A 20,640-nucleotide genomic window follows, 5' to 3' on the forward strand; every position below is an offset into this window, starting at 1 on the left:
CCCCCCCCGCCTTTCAAGCGCCCCTCTGCAAGTGTTCTTGCACATCCTGCCCTGAGACCTGCCCTTCAATGACTCGTGGAATTTCAAGCCGACGCAAGAGCCTCTGCGCAAAAGTTCGTGGGCCCACTGCAACCTCTCTCGCATGGAACTCCCTATCAGCTTGTGCATGCTGATGGACCTCCAAGAATTCTGCTACTTCTTCGATATGGTTCACAAATTCATCTCTCCGCCTATCTTGCGGTTGTGCTTGATGAGGTATGGGAGGACGGAGACCAAGTGCGTTTGGGTTGGGAACAGGAGCAGCTTCAACACGCTCAGCCACCACGCCATCCTGCCCAAGATTACGCGCTCTACGAGCATAGCCTGGGAGGGCCCACCTCATGACCCGCAACGGTCCGGCAATCCTAGCAATTCTGATTAGGTGCGTGATTCCGGTAGCAGCGCGGACATAGCGGTAAAACTTGATGGAATGCTTGACGAGGTGGGTAATACTGATATGGCTGCTGCTGCATGGCGTGGAAACCGGCAGGCGGAGCGTAATTAAAATGCTGAAGAGGTTGAACAGGCGGAAAGGGTGGCAAAGCAAACTGCTGCTGAGGGTGGAAAAAGACTGGTGCTGGTGCGAAAACTTGGTAAGGAGGTACATACTGAGCTGGAGGACGAAAGAGGGGCGCTGGTCTGGGAGCCTGCTCTCGAGCAGGCGGTCCGTGGAAGTCAACATCCCATCCTTGTACCTGGATTCCGGCTACTCCTACCAGCGGTGCCGGACCTGGAACTGGAGGATGGGGACGGGGAAGGGCACGGTTATGAAGCTGTTCACCAACCATGTGGAATGGAAACGCACCAGCTTCTGCTGCTGCTCGGCCTTTGCGGACGTCTTCTACTTGTTTAACGCGGTCTGATACTTTGATCATCAGGTCGGCCTCAGATAGATCGGGATTCTCGGCGCGAAGCTTGGTCATGGCCTCATCTGCCGCTTTCTTGACCTCTTCCTCGTGGCGGTCTTCAATATTTTCATGTAGGGGGCATTTACCATGCTCAAATTCGCCGAAGTGGTCGTAACCTGTTACGTTCTTGGAGCAGACGTAGCTAGCAGATGTATTAGCCGTGTTGACATCAGCATATCACCAATTCACCACCCTCACAACGTACCATTGCACATTTCTGCAGTGCGAACATGTCATTTTATTACACCCCATTTCCTTGACGAATGGCTGTCTGCACTGGTTACAATGCCGGATAAGTGCAGAGGACATCGCCTCCTCAATGATATGTCGGAAGGTGAGCTTTCCTTCTTTCTTGGCTTCTTCGCACGATAGTGGAATGTGTGTTTCCATGTTACAAAGTCGGCAGCTTGTCTTTCCACACTTGTTACCTTCGCATCTGAACTCCTTGTCTATGTTAACTGGAGGGCATTCCATCTTGAAATCGCAGAATGGGCATTCGGAGAGAAAGTCAAGACCAGCCGCTTTCAGGTCCTCCATCTGTTGCATGTGCTCGAGGCGCTCGAAAGTCTTCTCACTGAGGACTTGCTGAAGCTGTGTGCGAGAGAAAGTTCCGTTGCAGTCGGTGACACCGAAGCAAGTTGGCCGGCAGCGAGACTGACCCATCAAAGTTTCAATTTGCTGCCGAGGGCAGTCCATGCAGTAAAAGTGTGCGGTACGCCCGTTGCAGCTGATCATGCGATTGAGAGGCAAGTCATCGAAACAACACGCACACTCGCCCATCTGGTTGGCGATCTGCGCTTGTCGTAAATTCATTTCCTCAGCTTGATCTGTCTCCATGGCTTGCTGACGTTTAGCTGTCAATTGTTAGCATCCGGTTCCCGTTGTGGGACTTGAAAATTGGGGGGGGGGAAGAGGGGTTTCTGTGATACGCATAGAGTGTCCCCATTCCTTTCGACCTGCTGATGGCTCTACTGCAGACTATCCCCGGTACCAGAAAACGGGCTGCGGTGGGTGAGACAATAGAACACTGAACTCACCAGCTGTGATCTCCTTTCTCCTCTTTGCAGCGTGAAGTTCTTTGGGGATTTTACTTCCCCGCTCGATTAGTATGAGCTCTGTGCCGTGCTTGACGCGTGGTTTGGCGATTTTGGCGAATGGTGTTGCGATCTGCTTATAGGTCTGCAACTGTTCCTCCAGCACACCGAAAGCCTTGAAAAGCGTCTTCTCTTTCTTCAGCATGTAAGAAAGATGTCTAATTGGCACGTTAAGGAATTCGTCCTTTAGCAGGTTTAATCTGCGAGATTGTTGTTAGCCCAGGGCCAGTGAGTATGGCTTGATGCGTGGAAGGTAGTGTCATTAAAGACCTCCAAGTCTCGGGGAAGACCAAAGAAGCCATTATGCATAACCCGTGAACTATAGTAGATGTGAACGCCAGTTGAATGAAGCGGCCGTATTGTTGGCTCTGACGAGGTCTGGACGACCATTGATCTTGCTTCGTATGTGCAAGTTCTTGGACAGAGCGTCTTCCATGTGCGCGGCCACCAGTATTTTCTTGAAGATAGGGCTTATTGGCTCGTCTGTGATCATTGGCCATAGCAAAAGTACGTCCTAAGAGCCAGATCAAGCTTCGGAAATTATAAAACGGCACTTACGCATCTTGTTCATAATCCGTGATATTCTCATCCCTCTCTCCTCTCTCGTAGTCGCTCAAGTTTCCATCATCATCATCATCATCGCGTTTTCGTTTTCTGTTCTTCGATTCATCCGCCTCTTTGGGATACTCTTCACCGTCAAGGAGTCCAGCAATCAGAAGTTCACATCGGTCTACAGTACGTGTCGCATCTCTTGTTTTCTCATTGATGACTTTAAGCGCATGGTCGATGGAGATGTCTGGAAACACGTTGAGTACCATCTGCAAGCAGTCGGATTCGGTAACGAGTTGTCCAATGTCTTTTGGGCCCGTGGCCTGAGCATTTGGCCGGGGTTTCCGGTCATCCGTGACACAGTGATCTGATGATGGAACATCGACATCTGGTATTGCCGTGAGATCAATCAGTTCGTCATCGTTCTCTCCAAATAGTTCGGGCTGGTAAATGTTTTCGGACATGTTATCGAAAACCTGTAAGTCTCCTCCAGCATCCCGCGCCAATTCGGCATCGCAGCGCTCAACAGCTACATCCGGGCCTCTTTCATCCTCATTTTCTGAAGAAGCTTCTGAAGAAAGTTCGATGATCTCGTGGCCGCCTTCGAGCCCAGGCCGGACCATTTTTCACTGGATCACTGCGGCGATGAATGGCAGGTATTAGCCGCAGAGAACCGTCCTCGAATATGAAGAATGTTGAAGTGGTCTTTACATTCGGCTGAAGAAAGATCTCTCCCATTCACGCAAGAACAGAGTGAAGGCGCCAACGAGGTCCTTGTCCGAGAGAGATAACGAATTCGCTGCTTGCAAGATTTGAGCAACGCCTGACCGCTGTGAAATCACAATTGATAGACATTAGAAGACGTGTATGCGAAGAGAGTGGAATGACGCAGATGGCGAGAGGGCCAATGTGTTTTGATCCAGCTGAGCACCGTGCAGCCTTGCCCTTTCACCCCCACTAACGATGGCCAGACGGGCAGCTTCGTGACGCGAAATGAATGTAAACAAAGAGATGTAAACCAACAAGTGCTGCTGATTCACGAGATCTGGTATGTTCCCGCAATGTGCAGATCGCCCAGGCGTGACGAAGGCTGTTGTCTTTTCTTGTTCGGGCTGTTGCAAACGACGCCAGCGCAACGAGCAGTCACGTTGGTCAGACAGGTGAGAGCGCGAGGCAGTAGCTATATGCCGTAGCAGCTCCAACAGTAGGAAGACATCACAACGTCGTAGCGCTGAGCTATCGTGAGGCGACGAGACTAAGACGCGTTGTCGATCTGGACTGTTACCGTACCCATGCCACGCTCGCTCCGACGGGGAGTTCCGGCGCGTCTCAGGTCATCTACCTAGGTACGTCGATCGCGCAGCATGTCGACCATTTAGCCCAACGGTTTTGCCAAGTCGTCTGTAACTCTACGTCCATTGCACAATGCTCAAGTGAAGCATGGCTCGTAGCACCATTTGGCGGGAAGCCCCCCATCGCGACACAGCGTGACCGATGCTATTGCTCGACGTCATACCTCGTACCGGTACACCAGCGCATGACCCTTGCGGAAGGGGGACATTGCTCGCTTTGACACGGCACACCGCGGGCCGCTCAGGGCAACGGTATCTGATACCTTCTTGTGGAGAAGGGGAACGGGGACACTGGGGCACGGGCATTTGTGGGAGGATGTGCGGGGACTGAAGGTTGTGAGGATTCCATGGGGAAACGTGGGGGTATCAGTATCGGATAGACAAAGAGCCTTGCATCCCTGAAGACGGACATGATGGACGGACAACATTGACATGGCCTCGATCACTCCGAGCTGTATATGCGTGGAACACCAGGCTCCCATCCTTTGGCTGAGATCCTTCATATTCATTCCGTTTCCCGAGTCGGCCTACGCGTGACTAGCGGGATCGACTTTGATCACGCCCTACACGACAAGTGCACATTTGCTCAGACTAGGGTGGTTACATAAAGCCACCATCACAACCCATACTGTCCACCAAAGACCGCAAAAATGGACGCTCTTGCCAATCTCAAAAAGGGAGACTCTCCAACACTCGCTCTGGTGCACCCCACCGAGGAAGAGAAGTTGTATCAGTTCAAACTCAACAGCGCTGAATGGCGTGGAGCCCTCTCTCCTGAAGCATACCTCCGTCGCGAGGAGGTACTCTCACATCAGGCGCTCACAAAGGACGGCGGCATCTCTTACTGGATTCTTGTCGACACCTCTCTGCCCAACAATCCATTAGAGCCCGATTCTGGCATGAGACTACCGCTTGCAAGTTGCGAATCATTTCGAAAGAAAGCGTTGGTATGGCAGAATGGGGAGTTGCAAGAAGTCATCACACATTGTATCGGAAGCGTGTTCTGTGCACATCACCTGAGAAAGAGAGGGTACGCGCAAAGAATGATGCAGGAAATGGGCGAGATTCTGAAAACCTATCAAACTACTCAGGAGAACGACTGTTTGTTCTCGATTCTCTTCTCTGATATTGGAAAGGTTGGTTCAGTAATGGATCTTGCTAGCATACGTACGCTGATCGAAATAGCAATTCTACAATCAATTCGGATGGGAGCCATTCCCGTCATCACATGTCTCTATGCCACCCACCACATCTGCAAATGTGAAGAATTTACCCGTCGCTCGACCGCTGTACGAAGAAGATTTGGAAGAACTGTGCAAGATTGACGTTGCTGCTCTGAGACGGAGCTTGCAGTCTCGGCCCAAGGGCAGCAAGGCTGCCGTTGCGCTGACACCTGATATCGACACGATTCGGTGGCACCATGCGCGAGAAGAGTTTGTCGGAATGGAGCTCCATGGCAAGACACCAAAGATCAAGGGGGCCATGGTGACTACAGGAGAAGGCAAGCGAGTGTGGTGCTACTGGACACGCATGTGGTACAACCCCAACACAGCCGAGGCGAAGGGCAATACCTTGCACATACTAAGACTGGCAATCGACGACGCGAAGTCGAGGATAGCCATTAATGGGGCTACCAACGGCCAAAGCAATGGTCAAAGCAATGGTCACACCAATAGTGACGCCAATGGCCATACAAACGGCCATGTCAACGACAAGTCGGGTGATGAAAGTGAAGAAGCTGCTATTGCATCTCTACTGGCGATGGCGCAACATGAAGCAGAAGAATGGAAGATGGAGCACGTTGAGATGTGGACGCCATCGCCGAGCGCGCTGGCAGCAGCACGCAGATTGCATCCTTCGGCGGAAGTGATTGACCGGGACACTGAGAGCATAGCGTGTCTGCGGTGGTACCCCGACCATGATGGACCAGTCGCCGATAGGATTGACTGGGTGGGGAACGAGAAGTACGGATGGTCGTGACAGGCCGTTGATGATAGTAATGAAATAAACTGCGACTCACGATACACAAATGCAGTCGAGACTTGTCATGAGAGTTGCGCGTGTGATGTTGTTGTTATCATGTCGTCATTGCTCTATAAAAAAAATCGCATCAAGTCGCGTCCTCGGACCGGCGCTTGAACCTCCAAGTGAGAATCTTCTTCCTCGATCCACTGGCAAGCCAGAATAATCAATGAAAAAGAGAAAAAAGCCTGTCAGATTGCCATCAACACCCTGCCTTCCAGCGCGACCGAAGTACACAACTGGTTGGCTGAAGATCATCGCCACGTTCGCCGAAGCAAACGTTACAAGGCCTCACTCCGGGGCATCGAGGCTACTGCTCATCAACCAGGTTGGGGATTCTGTGGCTTTTTTGAGAAGCTCAGAAAGGAGACGATTACTATAGAATAGATTCTATCTGGTGGGGGGGTCAGCAACTGGCTTCCCATGATTGTTGTGGTATATGGGGTAAACATACGAAGTAAGATCGACATAATTCTTCGAAAGGAGGACGAGGGAGACGGGCTTCTTATAGACGTGGGAGGAGCTCGCATGACTAAGCAGCACGGTCCGCCCCGCTAGCAAAATTCTGCTGCCGAAGTCCTGCCGACGCCAGCCACCGGCCACCAGCGACGGGCTTCGGGCTCCGGGCGCCGGGCTCCGGGCTCCACCTCGCCGATGCGGCCACAGCACAACAGCTGCACAGCATAGGCCATCCGAATCCATCTCATGAGCTAAGAGTACTCTAGTATGCACAAGTTAGATACTGTCAAGTCATGTATCGATTTGTGAGAATGGAGGGAGAATATGTCTTGGAGATGGCAGGTCTCGCATGATGAATTCGCACTTCCAAGTTTCACGCACACACGACTACTGGAAGTCATCATGGCACCAGGGTTGAGGGGCAGCACAGAATGTCCATGTAACAATATACTTTTCCTCTCTACAATGGCTGCACATGTCTGTACATGGTATATATGACATTCGGACCTGCAGTCATGTTTCGAACCCCAGTTTCGTGCTCCCCATCTTAGTAAGCCAGTTGATTCCCATGCTGTTTGCGTGACAGATTCTGGAATGCATGCTGGCATGTTACCTAAAGCACTGCGGCGGGGTATCCACTGTGGTCACGAGAAATACAAGAGTTCCTCTGAAGCTTCCAAGCAGATGATCGGAATGGGCCCTTTTGGAAGCTTGCATCGTTAGCAAACCAAGATAGGGCCCAACATGTGGCCTCTGTGGCGGATGCGGCGATTGATTAGGCTTTAGAGACGGTTCCATTGAGTCACTGCGATCGCGGAGCTTCAACAACAATTTTCCCCACGGGGACCGCAACCGGACAACTTCTCCAGTTACCGGCGGATACAGATACAACACTGAACATCATCACCGCGCCTTTGCATCTGTACATTTCCTGTACAGTGTCGCCCAGCAACACAGTTCATTGCACAGAATGGCTTCATCATCACACACTGCCTCGCAACGCTACCTGAGCACGCGTGGGGGATCTTATGATGTAAGAGAGAGCCCCATGCGCATTGTACCATAGCAGTCGCGCGAACACTGCCATGGTTCGCTGACAATCTTCACACAGCTGTCGTTTGAGGAAGTCGTCCTCAAGGGTCTTGCCTCAGATGGCGGCCTCTTCATCCCAGAGGAAATCCCCAGACTGCCCGACGACTGGGCGTCCAAATGGAAGGACCTCTCCTTCGCAGACCTCGCATACGAGATCTTCTCCCTCTACATCTCGCCATCCGAGATCCCTGCCGCCGACTTGAAAGACATTGTCCGTCGCAGCTACTCGACCTTCCGCGCAAAGGAAGTCACGCCCACAGTCACGCTCGACAAAGACAAGAACATCCATTTGCTCGAGCTTTTCCACGGACCTACCTTTGCGTTCAAGGATGTCGCGCTGCAGTTCCTCGGTAACCTGTTCGAGTACTTCCTCGTGCGCAAGAACAAGGGCAGGACAGGCAGGGACAGAGAGCATTTGACCGTCATTGGCGCAACAAGTGGTGATACTGGTTCAGCCGCCATTTACGGTCTACGAGGCAAAAAGGATGTCTCCGTCTTCATCATGCATCCGCACGGCAAGGTCAGCCCGGTCCAAGAAGCGCAGATGACGACGGTCATGGACGCCAATGTCCACAATTTGGCTGTGGACGGCACATTTGACGACTGCCAGGTATGCGCGCATGAGACGCTTTCAGTGTCTACGCAGAACACCACTGATTTTTTCGCAGGACTTCGTCAAGGCCCTCTTCGCCGACCCCGAAATCAATAGCACGCACCGCCTTGCGGCCGTCAACTCCATCAATTGGGCCCGCATCCTCGCCCAGATCACATACTACTTCTACTCATACTTCGATCTCATCAAGCAAAAGTCGTTCCTGTCAGCATCGACCATCCGCTTTGTTGTGCCAACGGGCAACTTTGGCGATATCCTAGCCGGTTTCTTCGCGAAGCGCATGGGCCTGCCCGCGGAAAAGCTGGTCATAGCAACTAACGCGAATGACATCCTGCATCGCTTCTGGGTGTCTGGAAGGTACGAGAAGAAGCCTGTGCATGGAGAAGAGGCCGCGGGTGGCTTTGTTGAGGATGGTGTCAAGGCGCACGAGAGCGGTGTCAAGGAGACATTGAGTCCGGCCATGGACATTCTTGTGTCTTCCAACTTTGAGCGTCTGCTGTGGTTCCTCGCATACGACGTATACAGCACAAACTCAGATGCAGTGTCGCAACGACGAAGTCAGGCAGGCGACCACGTACGCGGCTGGTTGAACGACTTGAAGTCAAAGGGCGGCTTTGCCGTCGACAAGCAGATCCTACAAGCAGCGCAATCGGACTTCGCATCATATCGTGTTAGTGATGAAGAGACCATTCAGACTATCAAGGATGTCTTCAACGCAGAGTCTTCAAAGAGCTATATCCTAGATCCACACTCAGCCATCGGCATTGCAGCGGCACACCGTTCCATTGAAGTCGCGAAGCCTCCGTCTGTACATCACATTGCGCTCGCCACCGCACATCCTGCAAAATTCGCAAATGCAGTCGAGCTGGCGTTGCCAGAACAGAAGGAGTACTTCCAGGAGAAGGTCTTGCCTGTTGAGTTCAAGGGCCTGGAGGACAAGCCCCGGCGAGTCAGCCACGTCAAGAGATCAGAAGGATGGGAAGGCGTACGAAAGGTTGTTGTAGCAGAAGTTGAGGCTGAGCTTCAAGCGGCAGAGAATGAGGCGCAATAGGTTTGGATAAAAGACCATAAGAAATGTGTTGGTATTTTGAATTGACGTAACGCTGAGGTTATTGCAAAGGTAGATTTCACATGGTCTATAGATGGTGTTCAGAAAAAAAAATACATGGGATTGGATAAGCAGATTGGTACTTCACAGTCTGACTTGTGAATGATCGTATCATCCACTCGCCCCCTCATCCCTATTCTTTACTCCATCCGTCTCAAATTCGAGCCCTGCTCTCCGCCGCACAATCCCAAACACACTACTACTGTCACACCTCCTCCCCCTCTCATCCCCATACGCTTTCGCTTCTCTCGCCGCATCCAGATAAAGCTCACCAATCTCCAACCTCATCCCCTTCTCCGTCGCAAGACCAACACCATGCCCAACATCCTTAATCCCCAACTCCAGCCCCGAACTCGGCGCCCGCCCCTCTGGAGGGAAATATGAACCAGAAGTCAACCGCCTCGACACGCCATGCACATATGCACCAAAGTTCTGCTCCACCAGCATCTCGAGAACATCAGCCGGCAGACCAGTCTTCGCAGCAAATGTATGTGCCTCGCTGAGGAGGTACATGAGTCCCGCAGTGATGAAGTTGCCAGTCGTCTTCAGCAGCAATGCGCTGTCGGGTTCGGTGCCTACGTGGATGACTGCGCGGGCGATTACACCTTTGAGGAAGGGTGAGATGGTTTCAAGGGCTTGGGTGGGGCCGGCGATGGCGACGAGGAGGCCTCCGGCTTGTGCGAGGGGAGTGGCGCCGAAGACGGGGGCGGCGATGTAGGAGGCGCCGTGTTTGTGGATTTGCGTGTGGATGGATGATGTGGTGGAGGGGTGGACGGTGGTGTTATCCACAATGATCTTGGAGGTGATGGGCCCGCTGTCAATTATCGAGTATATGACTGTCTGGAGAGCCTCATCGTCGCTGACCTGGGACCGTTTGTTACACTTTTTTTTGCATCTCATGAGAGGGAGGGGGGCATTGGGTACGGAAATGAAGATTATGTCACACATCTGGATTAATTCCTTGATTGAATGACATGGCCTGGCTTTGTTTGCTCTGAGAGGTTCGCCTTTTGAAAGTGTACGGTTCCAATAGTTCAAGGGTGGAAGTCCGTTGTCGTTTACATGTTTCTGCATGTTGATAGCCATGGCCAATCCCATGGATCCAAGCCCCAGCCATCCAAGGCGAGGTCGACCCTGTGATGCCATTGACAGTATTGAGGGGTATAAGAATATCTTACACTGGACCACAAAAGCGTAGGTGACGCAAGACGAAAGTCCTGACTCCTGCGCAAGGCGAACATCGTACTAGGGTCAAACTAGGCAGGTAGGTCCTATGCAAACTTGGATTCAACAGCGGCTAACAAAGGACAAGTATGAGCAAGTCGAAGAGGAAACAATCACATCATTCAACACACAATAAAACCCGTGCACCTACCTCTAGCAAATCCGTTTCACACCATATGCTCCCGTCAGTAGTCTCAGCACAATGTAAAACATCCAACATCTGCAACATAAGTTGGCGAACCCACGAACCCAGCCATAATATCCACCAAAAGCAATTGTTTCCTTTCCGAAGCATCAATAGCTTTAGATCTGAGCTCCAGCTGGGTAAGATCGCCCTAAAAGTGCAACCGCAAATGTGTGGTAATTATGGTAGGTATTCGACACAAGCCGGGTAAAAAAACTTATAACCGTGTGGATTATAAGAATGATGGATACCTTGGTGGAGACGAATTTAATACTTGGTGCAGAGGACAAACGCCGACACCTAGAGGAAGCGTCTGCTTCACGCCTAAAGGCAAGAACGCACCTGACTATCGGGAATGTGGTGTTGGTCTATGGGGGTGCTATAATAAATTTAGGGCGGTCTCCAAGGACGAACTGCAAGTTTGGAAATCGGAACCCTAGTACGAGGCTCCAGTCAATGCGCTGCCTACCTATCTATAGTTAAGGCTATTAAGCCCATGTCTTAGGTACGGACCAAGCAATAAACCCTTGCTGCCCCGTCCATCACAATGCTCAATATTTTCATACGATAAATACAATTTGACGTCTGGTCTGTCAATTCCAGAAGACTCTCTTTGAAGAATAGGGATACCCAAACGCAGTTGAAATTGCTTCTCTTGGTTGTACGGTAATAGTAGCAGCTCAATATAGCCCGTTAATACCTTGTTCATCACGTAAGAGCCTTTCCGCTATTAAATTGTAGTCTAGTAGTAAGACCCTGGTATTTGAATGCCCATTGGAGTGGATCACGTTCACAAGTACAATCATGACACTGCCGAGGCACATTTGCACATGTAGACAAGGTTCGGTTATGCTGTCTGTCTGGACCTGAACAGTGCGTTCACACATACGACCATATAACCCGATTCGCAAGAGATCAAGGAAAAGAATTAGGTTCCTATTTCTAAACCAGTCCAATCTCAACTCTACCTTGGATCTTACACCACCACCACCACCACCATAACCATGTCATTTCTCTTGACAGATTACAACATCTCCGCCCTCGCAATCCCAGCATACTACATTCTCTCTCTCCTTCCCCACACCTTCGCCCTGAGAGTAGCTACTCAGGGCAATCTCGCAACATGGGATAATCGTAATCCGCGCTCTAGCAGCATGAAGGCGCAGCTCAAGGAAAAGTTGCCAGTGGACGTGTATAACAAGTATGAGAGGCTGGAAGCCTGCCATGCTAATGGAATGGAGGTCAGTGAGATGAGAGGTTGAAATCATTCAAAATGAAGCCTGATACCCATCCCTGATCCCTCAATTCTTGCCTCCCAAGTCTGAATTGCCTGGGATGATTGGTTCACTAATTGTGACTATAGAATATGGCCCTCTTCGCTTCAGCGGTCATCCTGGGCAACATTGCTAGGCTTCAGCAAGACGAGTTGACGAAGTTTGTTGTGTCGTTCCTAGCTGTGCGTGTAACGTATACCGCAGTCTATGTAGCGAATACGACGCAGGGGCTGGCGGCTGTAAGGAGTGTATTGTGGTTCACGGGAGTGAGTCTTTGCTTTCGAACGTTATTCAGGGCGGCGGGCGCAATGGGCTATTGAATAGGGTTTGATGTGGTGAGAAGACAGGGCATTGTCTCATGGGTGAAGTTAGTGTACTGTGTCCCGGGTCCTTAAGTAGAATATCGTGTCAGTTGCAGTATTAGACACGGAGTTGAAAGCAATCTCGACTGTCATACGAGATAAGACCCCGTTGATGCGTGTCTATTGTGAGTCCAGACAAACAGCTGCTGGTTTGAATGTCCAGAACAACTTGGAGTTGTGCTGGTTGCTGGAATTGACGCGGCCCATAGTATGTTGCCTCGGAACGTGGGCCTCGTCACCGTCGTTAGACTCAGGTCTTACGCCGACCAACTCACAAATGCCATCAGTCGTATCCTTTCTATAGTAGAAAGAAGCTCAAATTGGATAGTTGCAAGTAAAGTAACCAGAGATTGTCTCCCCAACGATCCGTGAAACACAAGTCATAGCACTTCACACAAACTCCAATGGTGAAAAGAAAACTGTCCGCTCCACCATCCGTCTGATAGACACCGATGCATACATTTCTGGGTCGTGGTTGTAAAAAGACGTAGCTGGAAGAAGCCATAGGCGAGGCCTTTATTATGGCATGTCTGATGGACAGACGTCGACGTTGTCAGGTTGCTACGTAAGTCGTGTGCGACACAACTTAGTTGTGGCCGGCCTTGCGAAGCGAGTTGCTCAACCATTCGAGACCCTCGTACAGACCGTCACCGGAGGTAGCGCAAGTCGACTGGATGTACTGTACCAGATGTTAGCTTCTCAACCAAGGAGTCTTGTTTGACCGTCACCTACCCATGCACGCTGGCGGAGGCTGTGGAGGCCAAGCTTGTCGGTAATCTCGGCGGCATTCATTGCGTTCTAGTAAAGTCATGTCAGCCTTTGTCGCACTGTAACTCGCCCAGAGCGTGATGGTGGCTTACGGGCAAATCCTGCTTGTTGGCAAAGACTAGGAGGAGAGCATCCCTGAGCTCGTCCTCGTTCAACATGCGCTGTAGCTCCTCACGCGCCTCGACGACACGGTCGCGATCGTTACTGTCGACGACGAAGATGATACCCTGGGTGTTCTGGAAGTAATGCCTCCAGAGAGGACGAATCTTGTCTTGACCACCCACATCCCATACGGTGAACTGGATGTTCTTGTACTCGACGGTCTCAACGTTAAACCCTACAGCCGTTAGGTCAGCGCATCATTTACAGGGGCCAATCAAGTGTCGTAACGTACCAATGGTGGGGATTGTGGTGACGATTTCACCCAGCTTGAGCTTGTACAAAATGGTCGTCTTTCCGGCAGCGTCAAGACCGACCATCAGAATGCGCATCTCCTTCTTTCCCCATAGCTTGTCGAAGAGCTTCGAGAAGGTAAGACCCATGGTGGCGGTGGTTGTGGGTGTCGTGTGTGAAAGGTAGGAGGCGGGAAGGCGGTGTAAGGACTCTCGAACCTGCGGCGCCACAAGTCAGACATGGTTTTCAGGAACCCTCATGGCGTCATTGGCGGGTGTTGTGGAGGGTGAGAGAAGGGTGGTTCGCGAGCGTGGCCATATTGAGCGCCAGATGCGGGATCGAGGGTCGAAGGCCGTGTGGAGAGAGCCATGTGCTCCTCAGGGGAGAGGGGTAGACAAAGCCAGCGAAGAACGCGAGGGCCAGCAGCGATTGACTTACGGATAGTGTTCAAGAGAGTCGGATGTGGTTGGAGATGGGGCGGGTGGATGTGGATGTACTTTAATTGATGCACAGGATGGGCAAGAGACTTGTGGACAGGTTGGGGAGGCGCGAAAAGCTGGGCACTGGCCGTACACTGGTAAGTGCGGAAAAGCACGTGATCGCCATCACCGGCCCTGACGCTGGAGATCGCTTATCGACACCAGGAGTTGCGGTGAGACGGGTGCCTGCTACTCCTGAACCACCGTCTGTATGCGCCTTATACAGGAGCCTTGTGTGTGTGTGTGTGTCTGTATCTTTGGAACAGGACACGTTTTCCGCTCTCTGCAAGCTGGATGCGGGCGCGTAGGCAACAGCCGTCCTCTGTTTGGCGATGCATTCAACCAAAACCTGGGCGGCCAGGGATTGCTCGCGCTTGAGGCCCACATTAGTCTACGCTAACGACAACTATGAAGCGGGTTGCGGGCGGATCTCGTAGACGTCTAGGCAACGGAGAATAAGACTCTTAATACACCTCTGCTTTGTCTTTTGTCTTTCATCTCTAGTATCTACCTGCTAATTGCCTGCCTCGCTTCGCTCCTACGTCTACTTTCCAGTCACGCTGATGCGCCAGGCCTGCGGTGATCCCATCACCCTGACCCCGTATGTGAACACGGCACTTGTGTAGCAACAGAGCACATAAGGACTGCGGGTGCAGATGTGGCATGCCAATCTCCAGACGGTGAAATTTCATCCGCTGCCTCGTTTTAAGGATGCAATATAAAATTCATGATACTACTACCGGCGCAGTATATAGTCGTCGTCAAATCCGTCGTGACATCCGTCTTCACCCACAAAAATACCACCAAGGCCCAACTCTCATGGCCTAGGAAGCAGTAGCCGCCGGTTGGCCTCCCGAGCTCCGCGGCGGTGGGTTCTCCTTTGCCGTAGGAGACGGTAACATGCCTTTCTCAGCCCACAAGTCAACGAGCGGTTGCATCGGCTCGATCTCCTTGTCTCCAATAAGATTGAACAACCGTCCAACATTAATGAAGTGAATGAAGCATGTGTTTAGCTCCTGGTATGCGCTCACGTTCCAGAAAGGCTCCAGCCAATGCCCATGGTAAATGTGAGCGTAGCATCGCATCATCTGACGGTATATGCTCTTGATATCTCCTTCAAATGTTTCTGGGAACCCTGAAGATTTCCCAAGCCACTCCCGCCCAGCGAGCTGAGAAAGTGGGGCGTTGGAGCTGGTCGGCCCAAGGGGAACAGTTGTAGAGCTCGGTGTCAGGGAGCCTGACGCGTAAGGAGATGTTCCAACAGTGGCGTTGGCCGTATCTGTGGGGAAGATGTTAGGGTCATTGATTTTGCCGACAATCCACTTCTGAACGAGGTTGATGTATTGAATGGCTGGGATCTTGATCGGCTTCTTGTTGTTGTCTAGCCAAGTGTATGTGTGACCACTAGCTGACATGGTCGGGCAGACATCTGGGTTGCATATCGGTTTGCCCGTCCGCTCATCAACTACTTTGATGACCTCAATCATCTGCTCAAGCAGGCGATACTGTTCAACGACTAGTCACATGATGAGCGCAATCATAGTGGAGAGAGGGAGGAGATGGGATCATACCTTGATGCGCAAGCCATTCACCTTCTTCTACAAGCTTAGGCTTTGCCGCCACCGTCATGAAGTTGCCCTTCACAATGAGGGTGGAGTACTCTTCGCGGAAGAAGAATGGCGGTCTGCGGGTGCCAGACGGCACAGACCCATCTGATGGAGCACCTTGGCTTTCAAAGGACATGGCAGAAGAAAGTGCGGGTGAGCCTGGCATCGGTGGCACGTTCTGTGCCTGTTGTGAAGTAGGAGATGCTGAGTATGGAGTCGTTGGCGAAGGACTGCCACCTTTGCCCTGCTGCTGATTGCCTTTATTGGACCGACCAGCTAATCCTTGGCGTCTACCAGGTCGATGTTAGAGAACAGCGAACTCGAGTTCAGATGCCGCAGAACGGGAGACTATAAGGGAGCAGCAAACTGGAGGTGAACATAGCAGCTTGCACATGGGGAAGTGAAATTGTGAAACAACTGCTGCTACTTGTCTGAAATAACGATGCATAACATAAGGGCCGTGACTGGGCACCCTGAGAGCATCTGGGGAAGGGCGTCGTGCCAAGCACTTACACACTGGAGAAGAAGGACGCCATGATTGGAGATTTCTCGTATGTTGTCTCTTGATAACGGATCGAAGGCGAGGATGTGCTTGTCTGATGTGGCAAAGGGCGTATGCAGACAACTGAGGGGGAATGGTGTTGGTGTTGGTGTTGGTGATACGTCTGGAGCGGGCAGCTTTTTGGGGTCCACAGAAGGGCTGCATCGAAGAAGGGGCAGCGCGCTAAGTCGCGTTGAGCAAGCGCCATTCGTTGTTGGCTGGGAACTTTGTCCACGCTATGTCAACCACCAAGCCGACAATACTTTGCCGAAGCGCACCTTCACCTCTACCATTGCGACATCCACCTTGCATTCGTCGCGTCGTGTGATCCTTGCTGCATTGGGCTTCTCGACAGCGCCCCACCAGCTCATTACTCTATCAATCACGCGTCACAAGTTCCAGTGGACTACACGCCCATCATGTCGGACGCCGGCCTTGACCCAGTACTGTCGGATCATGAAGTGGGCGACGGGGCGAGTCCTGGAGAGAATGGCGCGCAAGGCACACCACGTGATACTGTCGAGGACGATGGCCTAGACGACGATGTGGACGATCTGTTCGGCGACGACGACGACGACGACGAGGCGCCTGCGTGGGTTGATTCGAGATAGCTTCGAGGAGCGCATGGACTAACCTCTTTCCAGATCCCCTCAGCGGAAGCTTGACGATGCTGAACTTGACTCGGGCGATGACGAAGGGCGGACAGACCGCGTCAAGGCGCCAGACGCTGCAGAGGGTGAGGTCGAGCAGCAGACATTTGCATATATGGATGCAGACCTAGCGCGACATGCCATTCCCGAACCTACCGACAACGAACTCTACTTACTCAAAGTCCCCCGCTTCTTGTCCATAGAGCCGAATGCCTTTAACCACAAGACCTTCCAAGCACCCACGACAGATCACCACTCCAAAGTGGCTGCCTCGGAGACCTTCTCTGCCTTCAACACGGCCATGACCACAATCCGATGGCGTCGTTCGCCTTCGAACAATGCTCAACTTCAGTCCAATGCACGCATACTGCGGTGGTCTGACGGCTCACTGACCCTGCAGATGGCAAACGACCCGACCATACAATTCGACATCGATTCGGCCGCTCTGGCACCGCCTCAGGTCAACCCAAAGATCCCCACGCCGACGTCTATCAAGGAGGACAGGACTGGCACCAAGACTGATTCGAAGAAGGAGAGCTACACGTACTTGGTTGCCCCATATGAGGAGTCAAATGTGATGCGCGTTACCAACAAGTTCACCACATCGCTCGTCGTAGTACCTGCCTTAAATTCGAAGGATGCCGCACTGGAAAAGCTGCAGAATGACCTCGCGACACTAGCAACTCGAGGTCGCGATGATGCCGATCAAGCCATCTCGTTCGTCGATGTACAAGAAGACCCCGAACTTCGGAGGCAACGCGAGGAGGCAACCTTTAAGGAGAAGCAGCGGCAAGCGCGCGCCCGTGAGAAGCACGAAGCCCGCCAAGCTGAACGCGTGAACCGCACCATGGGCCGCAGCGGTGGCCGCGCCAGCGGTGGGCTCAACATCAACGAGCTAGAAGACGACGACACACCTCGAGGACCCCGCAAACCAAGGCAAAAGAGCGGTCTTCATCGTGACTGGAGCGACGATGAAGACTACGGCAGACCTGGACGGAACCGCGAAGACGATTACGACGAGGAAGATGACTTTATTGCTGCGAGTGATGAAGAGCCGGAAATTATGGAAGGTGACGATGATCTTGACGATGAGCCTGAAGCGAGCCCGAAGAGGGCGAGGGGCGGTGCTGGAAGCGATGATGAAGTAGTTGTGAGTCGGACGAAGCGGAGAAGAGTAGTCGACGACGACGAGGATGAGGAGTAGAGAGAAGAGAAACATACCAAATGTTCACTTTCTCTTGATTGTCAAGCACCGTGGGAGTGTCGCTGGCAGCCAGAAGTCAGCACTTCATTTATATTATCAGCATAGCCGGCGTCGGATGATAATTATGCCATTTACAAGATTTATATGGGACACAAGCAATATAAATTTTGTGTACTATGGTGCATAACCGCTTTTAATGGCGAACAATCAGACGTTCACACCTCCATTCCGGTCTCCAGCATTCCTACAATCCTCGTGACCCGCTCTTCTTGCAATTCCTACCAGCCGATTCCGTATCACCAATTCGATATCGTCTAGGATATGTGTATGCACCTACTCTTGCCGTGTACGTCCTCGGCTGGGCCTATTCGGTTTGTTGTGGTGAAGAGATGGCATTTGGCTCTCAAGCGTGGAAATGTTGGGGCTCACCTCATTACTTTGATACTTGAAAGAACCTGTGTGGAAATAGTGGAGCTGGGCATTTTGTCGAGAATGGGAAATAGTGTTTGGTGCCGCAAAGCGGTTGATGTAAAACCAGAAGAATGGCAAGTAAAGGCACGGGTGCTTGATGGGAGAAACAAAGTGACTTTTATTTACTCCAAGACTGTAGTAATCCAACTTGCAAATATTAGAAGAACAGCATGACATGGTATATGCAGTTTCGCGTAGACAGTGGATGGCTTCAAAAGCCAACTACATCAAATCCTTGGTCCTCTCCTCACTCTCCGTCAACCACTGATCCAGCAACTTTCTATTCCTGGGCTTGAACCCGACCTTGAAATACTGGGGCTCCAAGGTCAAGCTCGTAGGAATCGCATTCGCCTCCAGACAATCCATGACCGGCTCATCCCTCGGGTCAACAGGGGGCGTAAACCTAAACGCCGAAATCAACCGCACAAACGCAGTGTACAACTCCCTGTTGGCAAGATGCGAACCGACGCACATGCGGGAACCTGCGCCGTAGCCGTAATGCGGTGTCCCTGCACCGTCGGGCACGTTCAAGTAGCGCTCCGGATCGAATCTCTCGGGGTCCTTGAAGTGCTCGGGGTCGTAGTCTGCGGCGTAGGCGTTCATGTAGAAGGTTGTTCCTGCGGGGATGATGACGCCTTGCCATTCGATGTCCTTGATGGAGACGCGGGGTAGGCAGATGGGGATGACGGTCCAATAGCGGAGGATTTCTTTGTAGAGTGCCGTGATGTAGGGGATTTTCTCCTCTTGGAGGCATGCGTGCCAGGCGTCGTTGTTGGGGTACACTTTCATGATCTCGTCGTAGGCACGTTGTTGAATCTTCTGGCCAGCAGGAGTGGCGAGGTAGGCAATACCCATGATGAGGTTACCGGGGACGGTATCGAGTCCTGCAGAAACCATGGTGAGGCAGATGGACTTGATCTCGGCTGGAGGAATGTTAGCATTGGTCCGTATGTGTCGTGTTAGAGGAACGAGAAAGAGCAAGATCTGGCATACCTCTGTTCAGCTTCGCCTCAGGGTCCTTTAGAATGTTACCAGTGATACATGGCTTGTCTGTTCCTTTCTTGATATTCTCTTCCAAGTTGTTCAGCAATCTATCCATATACACATCTCTCCTTTCTCTAAAAGACTTGGCCTCGTTGGTCTGACTTGGGAACAGCCTTAGCAGCGGAACATAGTCTTGCCAGTTGTTGCTCGTCGATCGAAAGTTGCCTACTCCACGCTCTACATCCACAATCTCCTTCAGCAAAGGCGCCTCTTTGTTTCCATCGATTCGGTATCCGTAGTTCAATGTCAAACTAGTATTAAGCGCGTATCGTTGCCAGTATGCTCGGGGATCGAGATCAATTTCGCCACCTTTGCTATCTTGTAAAAGCTCCTTGATTGAGACTGTGGATTCGAGGTCGATGAGAGGCATGTATGACTGTACGGCAGGACGGTTGAGGGCTGTCGCTGCAGCCTTTCGGCGTTTCTTGCATGACTCATCCCATGGCGAAGTACCAATGGTGAATCCCTGGGAAGATGATATGACTTTGTGAAATGTATGCAGCATGGGACGCGAGATGAGGGATGATTGGTTGGTGATCCATAGGTGCCGGACGGAGTCAAATGAGTTGACAAAAACGATTCTCTTTGCGATATATTAACATACGTTTTACGAAGACTCGAGCCGAATCGTTGCCATCCTCTCAGGAGCGCAGAAAATTTGAGCTGGACTTACCCTATTGCCCATTCTCACTTGAAAGACCGGTCCGTACTTCTTTGCCCATCCTTGAGCGACCTTGGCATGATTTGTACCGAGTTCGTACAAACTTCCAACCAAAGGCAGGCCTGGGATCTCTGGCAGGCCCTTTATATGTGGTGTATCGGTGCCGTACAGTAGTTTATACAGGAAGAAGCACACAACGGCCGCACCAGCGAGGTAAATAGGGATCGTCATAGTTTAGCCCAAGCACGCCAAGCGTACAGTGAAGTATGTTGAGACCAAAGAAAGAAAAAATGCGAAGCGTAGCCATTGGACTAGTTCAAGGAGTACTCTATGTCTTATACAAACACCAACTTCTCCAGCATTAATCGCCATGTTGGAGCACCGTGGGTCCAAGGCCGTCATGGCTGATCTTCCGTAGCCTTGACCCTTGCCTCACTGGGCCGCAACCCGGGACGGAATATCCAGCGTGATCCGTGTAGTAATGCGGGGCGTCTGCGTACGAGTCTCATCGCTCGCAGGAGTGCGTGTTGTTCTTGGGCTTT

At 51.8% G+C, this 20,640-nt stretch overlaps 9 protein-coding genes across 9 annotated transcripts; 4 read left to right on the forward strand and 5 right to left on the reverse strand.

Annotated features, from left to right (window-relative positions):
* Positions 1–13: 13 nt before the first annotated feature.
* On the reverse strand, positions 14–3,213 carry IAQ61_005885 (uncharacterized protein; the record flags this gene model as incomplete). The annotated part of the gene is made up of 5 exons (XM_066096974.1): positions 14–404; positions 649–1,089; positions 1,153–1,801; positions 1,985–2,241; positions 2,600–3,213. The coding sequence occupies 5 exons, from the start codon at positions 3,211–3,213 to the stop codon at positions 14–16; spliced, it is 2,352 nt and encodes a 783-aa protein (XP_065952966.1).
* Positions 3,214–4,567: 1,354 nt separating this feature from the next.
* IAQ61_005886 (uncharacterized protein) lies at positions 4,568–6,564 on the forward strand. Its single transcript, XM_003836066.2, has 2 exons — positions 4,568–5,078; positions 5,128–6,564. Exons 1-2 carry the CDS (start codon positions 4,593–4,595, stop codon positions 5,920–5,922), a joined length of 1,281 nt encoding a protein of 426 aa, XP_003836114.1. The 5' UTR covers positions 4,568–4,592; the 3' UTR covers positions 5,923–6,564.
* Positions 6,565–7,393: 829 nt separating this feature from the next.
* Positions 7,394–9,179, forward strand: IAQ61_005887 (uncharacterized protein; the record flags this gene model as incomplete). The annotated part of the gene is made up of 3 exons (XM_003836064.2): positions 7,394–7,456; positions 7,535–8,125; positions 8,184–9,179. 3 exons carry the CDS (start codon positions 7,394–7,396, stop codon positions 9,177–9,179), a joined length of 1,650 nt encoding a protein of 549 aa, XP_003836112.2.
* A 168-nt stretch (positions 9,180–9,347) lies between these two features.
* IAQ61_005888 (uncharacterized protein) lies at positions 9,348–10,184 on the reverse strand (the record flags this gene model as incomplete). Its single annotated transcript, XM_066096975.1, has 2 exons — positions 9,348–10,100; positions 10,161–10,184. The coding sequence occupies 2 exons, from the start codon at positions 10,182–10,184 to the stop codon at positions 9,348–9,350; spliced, it is 777 nt and encodes a 258-aa protein (XP_065952967.1).
* Positions 10,185–11,648: 1,464 nt separating this feature from the next.
* Positions 11,649–12,238, forward strand: IAQ61_005889 (uncharacterized protein; the record flags this gene model as incomplete). Its single annotated transcript, XM_003836062.1, has 2 exons — positions 11,649–11,885; positions 12,008–12,238. 2 exons carry the CDS (start codon positions 11,649–11,651, stop codon positions 12,236–12,238), a joined length of 468 nt encoding a protein of 155 aa, XP_003836110.1.
* A 628-nt stretch (positions 12,239–12,866) lies between these two features.
* Positions 12,867–13,590, reverse strand: IAQ61_005890 (uncharacterized protein; the record flags this gene model as incomplete). Its single annotated transcript, XM_003836061.2, has 4 exons — positions 12,867–12,959; positions 13,013–13,078; positions 13,141–13,385; positions 13,443–13,590. 4 exons carry the CDS (start codon positions 13,588–13,590, stop codon positions 12,867–12,869), a joined length of 552 nt encoding a protein of 183 aa, XP_003836109.1.
* A 1,154-nt stretch (positions 13,591–14,744) lies between these two features.
* On the reverse strand, positions 14,745–16,226 carry IAQ61_005891 (uncharacterized protein; the record flags this gene model as incomplete). Its single annotated transcript, XM_066096976.1, has 3 exons — positions 14,745–15,436; positions 15,492–15,817; positions 16,045–16,226. Coding segments are annotated over 3 exons (1,200 nt in total), but the record flags the coding sequence as incomplete, so codon positions are not given.
* Positions 16,227–16,308: 82 nt separating this feature from the next.
* IAQ61_005892 (uncharacterized protein) lies at positions 16,309–18,555 on the forward strand. Its single transcript, XM_003836059.2, has 2 exons — positions 16,309–16,660; positions 16,713–18,555. Exons 1-2 carry the CDS (start codon positions 16,488–16,490, stop codon positions 17,920–17,922), a joined length of 1,383 nt encoding a protein of 460 aa, XP_003836107.2. The 5' UTR covers positions 16,309–16,487; the 3' UTR covers positions 17,923–18,555.
* On the reverse strand, positions 18,556–20,329 carry IAQ61_005893 (uncharacterized protein; the record flags this gene model as incomplete). The annotated part of the gene is made up of 3 exons (XM_003836058.2): positions 18,556–19,316; positions 19,387–20,020; positions 20,111–20,329. The coding sequence occupies 3 exons, from the start codon at positions 20,327–20,329 to the stop codon at positions 18,616–18,618; spliced, it is 1,554 nt and encodes a 517-aa protein (XP_003836106.1). The 3' UTR covers positions 18,556–18,615.
* Positions 20,330–20,640: the final 311 nt, after the last annotated feature.

This window comes from Plenodomus lingam (genome assembly GCF_022343315.1).
Source record: "Plenodomus lingam strain CAN1 chromosome Unknown contig_23, whole genome shotgun sequence".
Classification (NCBI taxonomy): domain Eukaryota; kingdom Fungi; phylum Ascomycota; class Dothideomycetes; order Pleosporales; family Leptosphaeriaceae; genus Plenodomus; species Plenodomus lingam.

Coding starts and splice junctions, on each gene's coding strand:
- IAQ61_005892 (XM_003836059.2), top strand. CDS start 16,488: ATGTCGGACGCCGGCCTTGACCCAGTACTGTCGGATCATGAAGTGGGC. Junction 16,661..16,712: donor GACGACGACGAGGCGCCTGC/GTGGGTTGATTC, acceptor ACCTCTTTCCAG/ATCCCCTCAGCGGAAGCTTG.
- IAQ61_005886 (XM_003836066.2), top strand. CDS start 4,593: ATGGACGCTCTTGCCAATCTCAAAAAGGGAGACTCTCCAACACTCGCT. Junction 5,079..5,127: donor TCTTCTCTGATATTGGAAAG/GTTGGTTCAGTA, acceptor TGATCGAAATAG/CAATTCTACAATCAATTCGG.